The 17,007-nt window shown below is 41.6% G+C and overlaps 1 protein-coding gene across 1 annotated transcript; it reads left to right on the top strand.

The window, feature by feature from the left end:
- Positions 1-89: 89 nt before the first annotated feature.
- On the top strand, positions 90-16,971 carry inpp5l (inositol polyphosphate-5-phosphatase L). The gene is made up of 16 exons (XM_072388233.1): positions 90-572; positions 6,647-6,688; positions 7,008-7,108; positions 7,379-7,466; positions 10,007-10,070; positions 10,673-10,776; positions 11,010-11,062; positions 12,214-12,333; positions 12,575-12,659; positions 12,762-12,857; positions 12,939-13,013; positions 13,278-13,351; positions 13,454-13,565; positions 13,989-14,057; positions 14,153-14,212; positions 14,971-16,971. The coding sequence occupies exons 1-15, from the start codon at positions 513-515 to the stop codon at positions 14,192-14,194; spliced, it is 1,185 nt and encodes a 394-aa protein (XP_072244334.1). The 5' UTR covers positions 90-512; the 3' UTR covers positions 14,195-14,212; positions 14,971-16,971.
- Positions 16,972-17,007: the final 36 nt, after the last annotated feature.

The raw sequence follows: 17,007 nt of genomic DNA, 5'->3' as shown, positions 1-17,007 counted from the left end.
GTTGATACGAAGACTGAATATTCCGACGGGCTGAAAACAGAAGGAACAGGGCATGTTCTCAGCGAATGGGCGGAGCAGCGGGAGTTCGTAATACAAGCTTGCTCCGGTTATTTGAGCGCTTGAGAAGGCGGCAACAGATGCCCCGACCTGACTGTTTTAGTCCCTTAAGAAGCTACTAGTCCAATTAACACAGATTGGGGAGGAAATCCACGCGAGTCGGCAATTAGAATAACTTGCAGCCCGTGGGCTTGACGACGAATATGAGCGCTGCTCCGGCGTGTGATGACGACTTGATACGACAGCCCGCCATCAACGTACGAGTTGGACCACAAGAAACGCACTATCCGTGAGATGCTGGAGTATTTTAAGCGATAGCTGGCAGATGCGATTTGGGCTCACACGGTAAGCCTTCATAAGCTCCCGGAGAGTTGCTGCCCGTAGGCCTGCACGCGCGTCATCCTGAGACGACGCGGAGTTTCCTCGCGGACTGTTTGTGAAAGTGGCTGGTTAACATGGAGACGTTCACTGATGTGCTGCTTGTCACTGCAAACGTCGGCTCACTCTTTGACAACGTAAGTAGACCGGTGAGAGTACAACGACAGCTACACCACACGGCAGCGCCGCCAGGGGATTAGGCTCAGGCAGGAATAAATAGTTTGTGTAGGAGGTACAGTAAGTTTTACCTGGAGGGAGCTCCATTGCTAGCGTACGTCTTTGCTTTTAGGATGCAAGTAGTGTCAAGTTGCTGCTCCCACTTTTGTTGTTTGTTTTTTTTTTGCCCCCGCTGTCGTTGAATAAGGGAAAAAGTGCTGGCAGATCCATTATTACCTGTGTCGCGACTCACGTGACCGGTTCCCTGCCAGAGTTCACTGATGAGACGCTCACACACCGTGACTCTGAAAGGTGAAGTCACCAAGTCCAGTTGGTAGAGTTAGATTTATTCAGAATGAGCTGAAATTTGATGGACAAAAGTCGTTTGCTTGTATCGAGGCGGTCTCTTTTGGGCAGGTTCTATTTAGTTTAAAAGAGGCTTCCTGGTTAAATGGAAGTATTGGAATAATTCAATTAACAGGGACAGGATTATGTGCACCTTTGCCTGGATTTTTCGTCTCAAAGAGCGTCAACATGTTTGTTATCATTTCATTCAACACAAATGAGTTTTGATTTCCCCAAGAAGACTAAAATAGACCCATGTGTACCCTCTCAGTTCAATTCTCAGTTAATTTTCGTTGATTATAGTGACAAGTCACAACGAATGTCATTTCGAGGCTCATCAAAGATACATTCAAACCAGTTAGAATCAGATTCACTGTTATACGATCATAGAGCAAATCAAATTCATCAAAATGAGTCCTGTTCATACAATGCCAGTTCAAGAAAATGTTGCCGAGCTCAGGAAACCAGCAGATTTCTAAGTCTGCTCCCAGTATCATCATCAGCTCTAATTCAACAATGCATTCTAAGCCATGAAAATCACTGCTTTTGATACAGCTCAAGGAAGCTCTGTGCTGCCCAGTAGTCAGTTTATGGTATTCTTATCACACAGTATGGCATTTACAGCTCCAGTTGCATCACTTTACAGCTATAAAGTTATGTAAGTTAGCACTTATAACCCCAGTCTTAGATATTTCCTATCCACCTAAAGTAAGAGCACATTTTTTCAGAACTGAAGGGCTTAGTCAGTTTTCTGGCTTGTTTAAACCTGTTAAAATATCTATTTGATTTATTTTGTTTTGGCCTGGCTTGACAAAACTTGTAGACGTCGCTGGGAGGAGGGCTCTTACAGTCATGGAAATTTGGCTCAGGACCATATTTCCGTTTGGCAGAGCAGGCCCCAATGAAAACATGTAAGATCCCATTGTTGTAAACAGATGACTATCTCCCCCCAGGGGAGTTGAGCTTTTCTACTTACTTAGGCCCCTCTATTCCTATAAACAAACACTCTGGAACATTCACCCAGGATAAGAGCAGAATCTTAAGCACACCACAGGATAAATCCTGTTGCTTTTCAGTACTGGACTAACAGTGTCCTGTCAAAGCAACTCAACAAGTGGACTGCGGCTCAGTAACACTATGACACATCTTCTTTATGGTCGCTCACGCTGTTTTCATTAAGGCCGTATACGACCATGCACAGACAAAGAGGTTCATTTTATCTGAGCGCCTCGTTCTACGAACACAGTGTTGCTTTAAAAGCTCTCCTGTTCAACATTCATGGTCTTGTTGCCTCCCTTTGCGCTCAATTTTGACACCACTGCGTCCAATTCCCGGACGGTAAGTGGCAGATGTTTGCATTTTAGGTTGTTCTCCACTGATTTCTAATTCGGTTAGTTTTCTTTGAGAGTGATGTAATAGTTTTCCTTTTAGATCTCCAATCCTGGGCTGGAGTCATTCCCGTCATGCAAATAGACTATGCAAAGCCTTTCTCTGGTCATATGAATCCCTCGCCTGGCCTAACAGAGGATGGCACATAACTCTGAAACTACTGCTTTGGAGGTTCTCTTTGAACACTAACTGCATTTATTAAAGTCCAATCAAGACAGAAGCAGTTTTGTTTAACCGATTGCTGTGTGCTTAATTACCTGCCTGCTTTTCTCATTTGCTTCACCAAAACTCACCTGTCAGCTCACTATAAGTTCTTAGTCACGCCTTCCTGGATGACTTTCGAAGTTGGCCAGATTGTTTCAGGTGCGGTTGTACTTGAATGAGACGACATCCTGGAACAAACGGTCTATAATGTTTCCAGACAGCCCTTATTGTTTCATATGCTTAGAGTTTGTGATTTATGACTTCCTGTATTCCGTAGCATATGTCTATGCTTTACGTTTGTTCAACATGGACACCAGATACAGATAAGATCTCATTTTCATCTGCTCCCACTGGGCGAAGTCGAGTGCACAGGTAGCAAAAGTCTAAAACTGCCCAAACAACAGCCCCAAGCATCAACGAGACAAAAACAAAAAATACTGATGTCCAGCGAGACAACAAATAACTCTGACTCTGCAGATAAACTCATAAAGCACCCATGTTGCCTGTCTTAGCTTAGTGACATCCTTCAGCCGTTTCTTCCAACTGATTTTAAAACGTTTAAACGTGCCACACTCTCTGATACTCAGTGGTTAAAAGCAGGTCCACATCCCAGCTGCCAAATGCTGTAGACCAAACTTTAACATGGCAGTCTCCTCTCGAGGAAGCTTGTGTAAAGGTGGCGCCATGCACCGTTACAAACTGCGTCAGAGGTTGTGGTGATAGTTTGCGAAAGATCCGATTCACTAAACTAACACCGAACACCTCAAACAGAAATGTGAAAACTTTCTATATTTATATTTACATTACAATATCATTTTTTAATTGTTTTTGTCCTATGTTTTCTGTGCTTGCTGTAACTGTAAAGTGTTGAAACGCAGCATGAGAAACGTGAGGGTGGCATTGCTTGCACGGACAGTTTTGCTGCATCTTTACTCTGATTTCTTAGGGATCTAAAATCAGTTTGTTTTTGTAAATCTAGCGACGTGCTTCTTAAAGGTCAGACTGCTATCTCCGTTCACACCCGCATATTTAACATGGTGGACGTCCCTCGTCCCTTTTACAATCATCTCAGCTACAGGATAATTGTTTCCTTAAGCAGAGGGAAACGCACCAACAGCTTTAAACAAACTCCCGTCTTAAGCGTGAATCATACAGGCAGCTTTTTTCTTCATTTCCAGTGGAAGTAAAGGTGCAGCTTGCTGTTTAAAACTGGCATCGTGCACGTATCACTGTGACATCTCCATACATCTGGATATTCTCTTCTAGACTGTAAATCATTTATACAAATGGTGAACAAAAGCAGACCTAAAACTGAGCCTGGGATGAACATTCCCTTAACTCCTGCACAGGGTTGTCTACAGTTCAGATAAGCTTCCAAGCCTTTTTTTTTCCCTTAAACATTACTCTTAACTTCATCCAGATGCCTTTTAAAATCCATAAATATGGCTCCTACGCTCTCTCTTTATCCAGCATGTTTTTTTTAGCTGGTTTGTTTGGGAGACGAGATCATGTGTTAAACAGACAACAAACAACTTCAGATATATATGATAATATTTAAAGAAGTGTGATAGGATATTCGCAGCTTTGTCTGTCTCTCAGCCGCGTTCCTCTGCAGTTTTAATACAGTAGCCCAAACAGGACATACGCTTCACTGGCTCTAAAGTTTTAGAGGTTTTCGTGGCTACCATAGCTTTTCCTACTCATGTGAAACCCGAGGGAGAGGTGGGAGTATATAAAGTTGGTTATGATATTCAGTATTGCAGCTTGCTTTTACTTCTTCCCACACACTGGACCTGTAAAGGTACTCTTAGGAATCCCAACCGATCATCACATCATGCCTCTGCAGCCTCCAGTCGCCCCACCGAGCATGCTTCAGCCTTTTGTTTTGGCTTTCTGCTCTCAAGTCTACCATTTCTGCTCATGTATTTTAAAAATATGACAAACTGTCACTGCTGCTGATCCTGCTGCTCAGGATGGCAGAAAGTGACCCGACCTCGAATGAGACATAAGAGAGAAGAGGTTCAAATCGTTTTACACAGTAAATGACTTTGCAGAGCTCTTCATGCAGGGCTCAAACAAACTCTTTGGCTCTGCCAGTAAACTGATAAAATGGGTCACAAAAAACGACAAACCAAAGCATTGATCAGGTCAGGGCGAGTAACCTCAGTTTATTTACCCATTCAATCCAAAATGCACACGTTTGTCTCTCAGATGATGTTAATTTCAGACCATGCCTATGTGCATATCTTTAATTTATCCATTTTTAATTTCCATTTATCTGAGTCCCAGCTAGGTTAGGGTGAGAGGCAGGGTACCCCCTGGACAGGTTGTACTGGACCATTACAGACATGCATTTTATATCATTTGACATTTATATGGATATGTTTGCAACAGTTCGTTCTGATATCACCGAAAGCTGAAGAGCCAGATTTTTCTCAGAAATTTGGGTCTCCGTGTCATCCCTTCATTTAATACATATTTTATGACTAGTAGAATAAGTTGAATCCATTTTGTTAATTTCTTTGTTGTTTTTGTAAATGTCGCCTTTTTTTTTTTTTTTGAAGAAACTAAGAAATGTGTTTTATCTCAGTTATTTATTTTTTTTTTTTGCTGCATTTCTTTGCCATCTGAATACACAGAATCTTCAGCATCCTTTTTAAAAGAAAAAGTGACAAAGAAAGCACATTTCAAACACTGATGACAGAAGATTGATGATGATGGAACATTTACTGCACAGTACAGCGGTTATGACTTCATATGACCAAGTCATGTTGAAATTGCCAACTGGTTTCTGAATGAGTCTTGTTCTTCAACGGGTTTTTAAAATTTAGAGTTAAAATGGGTTTTTGAACAGCTAAATATTTGACAGTAACACGAACATTCTCAGGTCATATAGCGACGCCTTGTGGCTGCAATGGTGGAATGGAATGGTGGAAGCCTTTCCAAACCTCAGCTTTCTTTGTGGGACACCGTTTCATGCATTGCACTCTTAAATGTCCATGTCTTGGTCATCTTAACTATTTGTGGTACTGGGGGGGGGGTCATGTCATATCAGTAGGTAGTCCACACCAGGGATTATGCAATGATTGTGCACGATAAGCCTCATTTAACCTTTAAGATTATGAGGCAGGTGACAGGCTGCATACCAACACTGGTGAACCAGATAGTTGTTTGAAGTAAATGTCTGATTGACTTTGTAGTTTTTCTTGTAGTTTACATGCTCGTTATAATCCTATGATCTGTACCAGAGATGTGTGTGTTGAATCCGGCCATTTAAATGCTCGGATTCCCGGTCATGTTTTGTAGTATTATTCTGAAATCTAACAAAAAGGGGTGGAAAGGAGTCTGTTTGAATCCATTTTTTATGGCTAAAAGCTGCCGCAGTTAAAATCCACCTGATTCCTTTTCAACATTGTGTGAAATAATGCAGTAAGGCAAGGCAAGGCAAGTTTATTTGTATAGCACAACTCAACAACAAGGTGATTCAAAGTGCTTCACAGAGACATTAAAACAGAAGAAATAAAAAGCATGATTTAAAATTTAAACAAAAGAAGGAAATAAGAACAATAGATAAAATCAGAAAAAATTCTATATATGAAAGATAAAATCAGGAGTTAAAACATGATTCCGTTTTGAAACTCAAGCTTATTCAAATGCAGCTGAAAATAGATGTGTCTTCAACCTGGACTTAAATACACTGAGTGTTTCAGCTGATCTGAGGCTTTCTGGGAGTTTGTTCCAGACATGTGGAGCATAGAAGCTGAATGCAGCTTCTCCATGTCTGGTTCTGACTCTGGGAACTGATAGAAAACCGGATCCAGATGACCTGAGGGGTCAGGAGGTCACTGATGTATTTTGGTCCTTGACCATTCAGAGCTTTATAGACCAGCATCAGAACTTTAAAGTCTATCCTCTGATGGACAGGCAGCCGGTGTAAAGACTTCAGAGCTGGACTGATGTGCTCCACTTTTTTGGTCTTAGTGAGGACTCGAGCAGCTGAGTTCTGGATGAGCTGCAGTTGTCTAACTGACTTTTTAGGCAGACCTGTAAAGATGCTGTTACAATAATCAATTAAGTAAGGGGTGATACTTGCATGACTTTACTCATCTTTTCATAGGTGGGGGAAATTCAAAGTGGATGGTTACAAGAACTGTATAAGGTAAGTTTGTACATATTGATTTAGTAGTACCATTAGTCTGAATGTTAGTAGCAGTTTGCTTCTTTTTCTCGATTTTTGTGGGCAGTCTCGTGCATGGGTAAGGTAAATTAAAACTATTATTGTTAGCTGGCCTGACCAGTTAACATAAGTATTTAACGCTAATCAGCAAAGCTGATACAGTGCTGACGATGTGATTAAAAGAGCAAAACTCTTATGACAGAAAAACTGTCAGGACCTGAGCAGTAATCATCGTGTAGCACGCTGCTGACCTTCTTGTCATTGTTCTGTAAGGCAATCCTGCATGTTTGCTTTGTAACAGACAATCCACAATTACAAGCCACAGTTCATCGCCCTGCACTTCCAGGAGGTGGGAGGGAAAGACTACATGGTCAACATGGGCAAAGCAGAAAGCTTCTTCTGGTATGTGCAGATCATAATCCATGTTTCTAACGCTGTTTTATAGAAATAGTCCCGTTTGCACCTGAACAGGGCTGCAAATTGGCTTACTTGATTCAGCCAGCGGCACAAATATATAGTAGTTCCGAGTAATCTGAATAAGAGAACAAGTGGAGTTTTAGGAGTTTGCTTAGAATACACTCGTAGCTGTTCTGCCAACTGACTAGTAGAGAAGAAATATCATTTTTTGCTCCGTTTTTCAGGGATTGCTCTGTCATGCTCTGCTTCTTTCAGGAACATCGGATCCAGTGAGGAAATGAAAGACTTCGACAGGGCTTGTATATATGTGGACAACCAGTTCCAGGCAGAGGACAGCTTTACGGTAAGAAACACCAAACCTCTTAGACAGAGTGATTCCACTGTCTGTCCACAAGATGGAGTCCTCGTCCACTTAAATGACACATCAGGGTTGTTCTTGAGTTTCTCGTTGCCCTCTGATGTCGGATGAAATCAGGAGCTAATGGCTACGATTTAAACTGTAGACGTCTGGAAATTCAAATGGTTTGACTGCATATTAACATGACGATAGAGAACGTTAGTAAGTCCTTTAAAATAAATGTAATTTATATTATGAAAGGGGATGATTTTCTTTTACTCGCCTATGCTTGATTAAGTTTTGTGTACTCCTGAACGTTTAGCTCTGAGCAGTTTTTAAGGGGAAGTGCTATGAGGCTCCATTGGTAGGGTTGATCAAACCGACTCGACTCCATTTTTGCTGTTTACAACAACAACAAAGAACGTGCTCTAATTGTGCTTCCTCGCTGGAGGCAGACTTCTTGTTTGGGTGGGCCTTTATGGTTCATTGAGTTTCATACATCAATGTCGGTGTACACTCTCAGATGTGTGCAAGACCATAGCAATCTTATAGATGTGGTAGTTGTTTAATAGTATGGGAAAAGAGAGCAGAGACATTGTTAAAGACAGGTTTGTTAAGTTACTCGTAAACTGATGTCCATGATGTTCAGCCTCAATCTCCACAACAGTCACGAGGGAGGCTTTCTGTATCTTTCTTGATCTCTGTTCAAATTTGCCAATGTTGGGTTTGTTCGGATTAGTTCGCAGGAGATTTTTACCCTTTTTGGCAGAAACACCTCCCCGATGCAGGAAAGTGGCTGAGTATTTTTTATACTATTAACCTTCCTCCTCCCAGGTGATACTCTCATACTGCACGCCTGACAGTAGGGGTCAATGGCTGCATCTGTAGACTGAAGGTGCGTGAAGTAAAAGGGGGGAAAGTCAATGGCCAGGTGTGAGAGAGACAGGCCAAAGTCAATACGTTTAACTCTAGATTAAAACTATTGATCTCGGCCCATTTGTACACAATAAATTAAGTGTGTCTGGGGGGGTGGAAGACAGCTGGGACTAAGTTTCCCAGCATCCGAGTGTTTGCACCCTCCACTGTTTGCCCTAAGAGGGTTGCAGCCCCCCTGTACACCGTCTAATGCCTCATTCTCATTTCGGCTGTGCCACCTGCATTGATTTTCAATTTGTTTCTTCTTGGCTTCTGATCATTAGTTATAAAGCCAAGAGAGAGTTTAGGGGGTTCTCCTTTTACACGGGCTGCAGAAGTAAAGGGAGCAGACTTGCATGCATTCCCAGTACAAATGGTGTTTTGATAAAAAATCACTCGAAAGTCAATATTTTTTTATTAAACTGTGCACAAACCTGATTGATGAAGATGGGTGTTCTGCAGAGTGTGTGAAGGTGAATGCGTTTCTGTGCGCTTGTGTGCACGTGCTGAATGGAACGTGATTACTGACTGAGCAAGAACGAGGTTTCGAATTATTACCCCTGAATCCCACGCAAGAACCGGAACTTTGCTTCAGTTGTGAAATGAAATTACAATTGAACTTTTTTGGCGAGATTGCTCTTCAGAAACCGATAACTACCCCTCTCAGCCTCACCCAAGGACCAAACTCCTCAGCCCTGCTCTAACCTCAGTTCGGACAAGTTGGTCACTAATTGCTGTTCACTGGAGCCGACAGCGGAGACTCTTCCATTTCATTAGATGAGGATGACTTTGGCACACACGATAAATGAGCTCTTCAGGGAAAGATCTCTCATGCTCTGGCTGAATGTGTGTGTGTGTGTGTGTGTTTGTGAAGGGGTGGGGTGTCACACAGCGGCCCGTCACGCCCTGAGCCTTGCGTGTGTTAGCTGATTTTTCTTAGGCACCCAGTCACTGTCTGCGTTGGCAGACAGCGGGCCTACTGCTTAATACCTTTTAAATGGTTTTAATTTTCTGTCTTTATTGATTTCACAGGGCATGATTAATCAGATCAGTGGAGCAGGCAGTTAGTACATTAAAAATTGTCAGGCCCATGTCAGGGATGATTGGGCGCTGAAGTGTGTGTATGAAGGATTATATGTGGTTGTGCTGCACAGTTAAAGTCATGTGGAAGATTTTTATTCTTTAAAGTTTCATGTGTCTTTGGGACAGAAAGTGTAAGTAAATATACTCTGTATTGAACGAGTTCCCAGTTCAGCGCACGTGATGCCAAATAAACAATTCAGTCCATTATCTTTTTTTTCTATTGACCAACAAGATTCCAGTCTGAGTAAGTCAGAGGAGATCTGTTGTTTGATTTAACAGTAGGTCTCTTCTATTTAGTCCAAAGCTGCCAAATTAATGATCAATTATGTCAAATATGTTTAGATACTTTTTGCCTTTGAATTTAAGGCGATTTGCTGAATAAAACATCAAGAGTTTTTTGCAGTGAGTTTATCAAAGGTAAATGTGACAAATGTGCAGTTTTATTATAATTTCTTACAGAATCTTACTCATTGCAGCTGCAGGTTTGTGTGAAACACCTTCTTGAATAAAAAGTTTTTAAATAAAAGCTTTCTGTTTTGTCTCCACAGGCTTTGGGGAGCATGTACTTCATCCACAAGACATTGAAAAATATCTATCAATATGACTTTAATGGTAAAAATTCCTCATTTTGACATTTACTCGCATTTTTGTGATTTAATTATGCAGAAGCTTGTTGTATATATTTATTCGGTCTTTCCTTTTCAGAGCACGATAGTTTGAGAAGTTTTCTGAAAACCACCCCATTGCGAAACTCCCTGTTTTGATAAACGGCTTTAATCTTAAAAGGAGCAAGAGCTCTGTTGCATACGATGGTGAAATCCTTGTCGTTTTTTTTTTTTTTTACTATAAGAAATGTTAAGATGTTTCTGTGTGTGTAATGATAGTTTTATGGCTACCTCTCCCAGCCAGATATTTGCAAAGAACTAGAATTTAAAGTGAAGGTGTTATTTTGCTGCTGCATAGTCTAGTCACGTTAGGTGTGAAAAAGCTCAGCTGAAAAGCCTATGGAAGAACCATAAACATCCCGGAGCTGCCACTCGCTATGTGGCTCAAACCGATTGTCGTTCACCAAATGCAGTCTAATGGCCTGCTTATAGATTCCCTCATCACGTATGCCACTCTGATGAGGTTAACACCAGTTTATTGATTGCTGTTTGCATGTTTTCTCACTCTTTTACATGTCACCACCCTCGGTCTGCCTCTCCGTCTCACAGTTAAGGATTTTAAGGCAGTGCAAGAGCAGAACAAGTATGTGGGCTCTCTGGACAAGGTTTCCACTGTGGAGAAAGAAAAATTCCCAAAGAATTTCTGGCCTGATGTGAGTATGTATGCATGAGCGTGTGGGTAGGTGTGGAAAGTGGGGGGGGGGTGCTCATGGGCCAGAGAGAGACGTTCGGGCAAATGAGTCTACTGGGGCTGCCGGCGCTGTCCGCCACCTCTGACAAGGAGATGAGACAAATTATGGGGAGGAATCAATAATTATCAGTTTGGCCCTTTAAAGACACAGCTCACTGCTGTTTAGTGATTCACTCCAATTTGTCTCTGTTGCAGTTCAAGTGGTCCAGAAAGGGCTTCATGAGGACCCGCTGGATCATACACAACCAGTACGTAACGCACTCCTTGACCGTCATACTCACCTGTCCTCACATGTGTCATGATATCACACGGGGAATATTATTCTAATAACACCCTCGTTTTGACGAAAACTCGCACCGGGGATCATTTTAGCCAATTATGCAGTTCATCTCCGCTCCGTTTAGCATTTTATCATCCATCAGCTCATTGTTTCTGTTTTAAGATCCAACAGCTTTTTGCTTTTCAGCCTCTTCAACAAAAGCCCATCCAGCCTCACACAGCAAACGGACAACTTTAGCTGGAACTGTTCAACAGCAGAAGGGCTAATGTTACTCAGCTCTGCTAGAAATTAGGTCTGCTCGATTAACTTGATCAGGAAACAAGTCAGTAATGATCTTGCAGCTTGTTTCTTTTGACTCCACGTGGCCAGAAAAGAACAATAACAGCAGTTGGACGAATTCAAGTCAAGATAATATATGATGATACAAACAGCTGTAAAAGAAGTTTGCCAAAAGGAAGTTGGATTAAGTCAACATCTGATCTGGCATTTAATTCCCATGTACAATAATTTACAAGGCTGAAGCTTAATAATAAACAAAAAATAAACTTCTTCAGTTTGAAGCTGAACTATTGAATTCAGTTATTCACACACAGTTTGGACATGAGCAGTGTCATATAGTGCCAAGACCATATCTTATGGGGCAACGTTAAAAGAATCACCACCTTTTTTTTTTTTTTTTGTGAATTAGCAAACAAAATACATTTACATGCATGTTCTCACACACGGCATTGGAATAAAGATGAAAGCGACTCCAGTTGAACCGGGATGAATCGTGCGGTGGTGCTGCTTCGCGACGCCTGTGTTTCTTATGCGCTGTAGTAATAAAAAGAGTCTGCGCCACAACATCTTGTTGTGAGGGAACACAGCTCATTATTTGCTCGTTCCATGCACATCAGCTTTTTTTTTTTTTTTGTTGGTGGACTCGGCATCAACAGGAACACACTCACTGATAAGAACGGGAGCTATCTTATCAGCGAGTGACACCTCTGCTCGTAGTCATTCATGCTATACTAATAATCACCCATCTGATATCAGACTTTGGTGCTTTCAGATTACTTTATGTTTTGTTTCTCACCTGTGCACGTTGCCACATTTTGCCTGCGTGCGTGTGCTCCACAGAGGTCTCGACCTGGTCAACATCCACCTGTTCCATGATGCCTCCAACCTCATTGCCTGCAACTCCAGTCCTTCCATTTACTCAGACAACCGCAAAAACGCCCTCAGATATGTCATGAACAGGTGAGATCTGCAGCTGCCCACCACTAAACCACGAGTGTCAGATGTGCAAACATATAAACGGAGTTAAACTACAGTTCTAATGCATCAAAAGAAAATCAAAATCGTTCATATCGTTTACTAGCCTTTTCTGTCTCTAAGATTTTAAAGGAATTGACATTAACTCTGACCTTTTTAAATTTTCAGCTGTTCCAAGTAAGACACAATAGAACAAAATATGGCTGACAATAGCATTTCTTTACAGGATATCAGACAACCGCTACACTGCTCTGCCTTTCTTCCTGTTTGGAGATTTTAACTTCCGTCTGGACACTCTTAGTCTGGTCCAGGTCTGTGACAATTCATTTCTCCTGAAGCTCAAGTGAAATGGAGGTTAATCAGCCTCGGATTTTGACATAGAGCCTTCCTCATGTTTGTGTCCCTGTCCTCAGCATCTGTCCATTGAAGCAGATGTGCAGAGAGTGACGAAGGACAGCAGTAATGAAGTGGAAAAAATAATATGCGAAGAAAAGGACAATGACCACCAGGTAAGTCAAATGCCAAAAACCCCGAATGATGATTCCTTTTCACTCCTACTTTCTCTTCACTCACCTTCACCTGTCCTGCAGGTGCTGCTTCAGATTGAGGAGAAGCTGTTTGCCTACCTGCACCAGGCAGTTTTCCGAGAGGACAACGGCAGAGCTGTAAGAATACAATCTCAACTTTCACCCACTCTGATCTCATCAGCTACACGAAAAAGAAACTTATTCCATGTCACAGAGGCTAGTTTAGATCCTGTTAGAAGATATAACGCGCTGTGAATGACAAATAGTCAAAAAGAGGTAAACAAAAGTGCCACATCTGTGATTTTAGACTAGATTTTCACCCAAGTTGAACTTACTCACCTCGTGTTTTTTTGGAATGATTTGAAGTGTTGACATTTCCCGTTAACGGCTTCTGTCCCTCAGCTTTTGAAATATGACAAAGAAATCACGGCCTTTGGTGATGTTATTCAGGAAGAGGACATCAAGTTTCCACCCAGGTGAGAATGAGCAACATACAGACATGTTACATTTGTAAAACTTCTCCCATTCTGCCGGCTTGCCCCGACACACTTAAGTTTGTTTTCTTGTCTCACACATAGCTACCCGTACAGTGAAGACTACACTAAACCAACGCAGTACATGAACACCCGCTGTCCTGCCTGGTGTGATCGTATCCTCATGTCGCACACTGCCCATGATTTCATCCATAAGGTCAGTCATAATCTTCTGCACGCTGTATGTGAGCTTTGAGCAGAAACAGATTTTCTGCTCAAAGCTCACATTTTAGTGGAGTTTAATACGGGAATCGTTACTGTCAGGTACCGCTGACACCATTTTACAACATTTGTATTTTCGACTCGGTTTAGTGAATATGTTTACATCACCAAATATGGTCTTCTTATTCCTGAAGTGTATTATTTACATTGTCTTTACACAAGCAATGTTGTATGATGTGTAATGGCTGCAGTGTGGAAAGGATTTGCTTGCATTCAAACCATGGCAAATGCACCGCTCAACATCTGGCAACATGTGGCCGTTCTGCTCTTTTAAGTGAACGTTAGGGCTCATTGTTGGATGTGATATTTTGTTACTGTTCCAGATATAAATGACCTAGAAGTTCATTCTTGTTTTCAGAGGGATGATGATGAGAAGAGTGTTGTTTACAACACAATAGGTCCTAATGTCTGTATGGGAGACCATAAGGTAAGAGTTTTTAAAGCATCTCTATTGTGGCAGTAATAATTCAGCCATCTGGAGTGATTCTCACTTCTTTTTTTTTTTTTTCTCCTCCCTTATAGCCTGTTTTCTTGTCCTTCTCACTGAAGACAAATAACCATTGACTCTGATCCCTTTCATGGGTAAGAATACGTGTTAGTGAGTATGAGTGTGTTTTTGTGTGTGTGTGTACTGCATCACATGTGGAAATGCAGCGCTCCTACAGGGTGGATTCAGAGAGCGATCACAGTAATCTTGCTCTTCTCCCAGGAGAGCCATAACCAGGCTGGCCCAGTGGACTCAGGATATGAACTAAGATGAAGTGCCTGCGGGACACAAGCTCTCCTTTGTGTCCAGTGTAGTTGGGCACAGACGATCAGCACCTTTCCCTGATCTATGTCTATTGAATCCTCTCCACTGCCACTGTGGCTACCCATTAAGTGCATTGCAGGCCCTCTTTTCATTAATTACCATCTGGATGGTGCTGGAGAGACATTCATTGTGCCCGACAGCGTATTGGCATTTTTACGGCCATGATTTTGTTTTGCTGCCGTTTAAATTTATTTCTCTTCAGGATGGACTGCTTTATCATGACAGTCCTTCTGTAACGCGATGGGATCCGCACAGGGAAGAAACTCGAAAGATGCTACAACCACCTTCTGTTTCTGTTTCTGTTTGACGTTTTGTGGCACAGACAAACATCTGTCCCAACATCAGTCTTACGTCATACATGCGACGCCAGTGGGAAAATTGAGATTTATATGTATGGTACAGTTTACAGCTTGCGCTTTTTTGGAAAAAAACGAGAAAACACTTGAATGGAGCTTAACATGTGATTGCTTTCCTGTGTTTTTGTTTTAGGTGGCACATGATTTATGGTGTGTGTGTGTGTGTGTGTCAGCTGCAGGTCTGTAACCGCACCACCTTCAGAGCTCTGCCACAGTGGATAATCAGCATGATTGTTACCCACTGCAACCGACCCGCCCGCCTCCCGCGGGGCTTAACTCAGCCTGTGGAATGAACCCTCTGCTGTCACGTCACTGGTTTCTCACTTCTGGCCTCACTGCCACACAACTGTTGACCACAGTTTTAGTGCCACGAGCACTGATTTATGTGCAGTTATTCAAATTTTGCACTCGGCCTCAGATCTTCGTTCCTCTGAGCTCAAAGCTCAGAGAGTGGTGCCTGCAGCCGTGCAGACTGGGTTTTGAATCGGACCAAATGAGGGAACCTTGACACTGATGTGTACATGAATGTAAAACATCTCCCATTTTAGTTAGAGTGCTTTTATTTCTTGTATTTTTGAATGTATGCCTTTTTTTTTCTTCTTTTTTTTTGCAGCCTGTTTTATAAAAACAAACATCAAACTTATTACAGATTTACTCCCTTCTTACTTCCCATAAACAGAATAGATTTGTAAAAACTACTTACTTCAGTCAGCCTTCAGAGATGTCTGTCAAAATCCAACGCTCCAGTGTATGCAAGTTTTAAGATTTTAATCAGAATCTGAAACACATAATTAATCCTCGCAGGGATATTGCTTTGCAGATGTTGTAAAACCATACAACTGCGTGACTGAAACTGCTTCTGTGCTTCTCTCTCAGACCTTTGTCATTAGCGTTATTAGGAATCACAGTGCATGTAAAATATGTAGAATATTATCATGGAAAAATACTGGTTCTCTGATATCAAGTGTAGGTCATCAGTCCTGCTGGCTGTGAGTGTCTGCTCCCGTTTTTAAACCCTGTTTACTTCAGGACACACACATGAGTAATGCTGCTCTGCCAGTCTCCTGTCGTCATGTTTAGTCTTTCTCTTCCTCTGAGTAGATTCTCTTCACAGATAAAGAAAAAAACAATTCAATGAGGATTTGTCACTGCTGGGGTTTTCCTACATGTGGCTGCAGCAGACGCAGCAGCTCTACCGGTGTCAGATTTTTCCTGATTAGTTTACAATGTCAGTTTTTTTTTTTTTAGATAGTGACATGAAGCAAAGGCAGGGACATTTTACAGCAGCAACAAAGCACCTGCAGCAGTTTTGATTTGCTCTTAAAGCGGATGATTTCTGCACTTAAACAGAAACAGAACATGTCACGCTGAGTGACGTTCTTTCTATGTACCAACTGTACATGATACCAAGTGCTTTATTTCACAAGCTCCGTACAGCTCAGAGTTGTCACTTTTAGCTGTCCTCACTCAGTCTTCAGGTCCTTTGTGCTACTCAGCACCCACAGACATCTTGACTCTCCTGTTCTGATTGACATCAACCTGATTTCATTGCCAAAGTATAAATACTGTCAGCCTCTTGTGTTTTCTTATGACCAGAGTAAAGGAATGCAGATGTGTTATCGCCAGACTTTAAAAAAACAACCTGTGTATATGCAGCATGTATCGTCCAGGCATGCACCTACACACAACTCAGAAGCACTGTTTACTTTTGATTCCTCTTTCTTTATGTCTCATTTTTCTTGATTTTAGTCTCATACTGTAGCATGAGTGCAGTAATGTTTTTAATGTGGTAATTATTCATTTTATGTTTTGTCCTGGCTTTAATGATAATTGACTAAAATATGTTTGCCTCTCATTGCGTTTGGCTTCTTTTGAGTGATTTGTGATGGAGCACCCAATGAAACAGTACACTCTCTGTATTTACACCAAAAGACATGCAGAAGTTCTCACATATATTACATTTTGATTAATGTTTGTACAGTCAGACTGTAAACTCACCTTAACAAGAAACAATAATGCTGTTGTGTGTGTAGATTGAAAGAGTTTGTGATGTAATGTAAAGTAATGTCACAGGAGTGGAGTTGGTTGTAAGGTCAGTATTTCCTTTAGATCAACTCTGGTAAAACACTACATCTTTGTGCTATTTCACTTTTGTAAATAAAGTGTTATCCTCAGCAGTAAGTTGCACTGTTATCTATGGTTTATGATTG

The sequence above is a fragment of the Leuresthes tenuis genome, unplaced genomic scaffold (genome assembly GCF_036924035.1).
Source record: "Leuresthes tenuis unplaced genomic scaffold, fLeuTen1.0.hap1 SCAF_6, whole genome shotgun sequence".
Taxonomy (NCBI): domain Eukaryota; kingdom Metazoa; phylum Chordata; class Actinopteri; order Atheriniformes; family Atherinopsidae; genus Leuresthes; species Leuresthes tenuis.
Note: the sequence above shows the minus strand (reverse complement) of the source record. Positions and strands in the feature narration are given on the sequence as shown.

Excerpts from the sequence above, each read along its gene's own strand:
- inpp5l (XM_072388233.1), top strand. The coding sequence starts at position 513 with ATGGAGACGTTCACTGATGTGCTGCTTGTCACTGCAAACGTCGGCTCA. Across the intron at positions 10,071-10,672 it reads CTATCAATATGACTTTAATG|TTAAGGATTTTAAGGCAGTG; the intron begins GTAAAAATTCCT and ends TCCGTCTCACAG. Across the intron at positions 12,334-12,574 it reads CTCAGATATGTCATGAACAG|GATATCAGACAACCGCTACA; the intron begins GTGAGATCTGCA and ends ATTTCTTTACAG.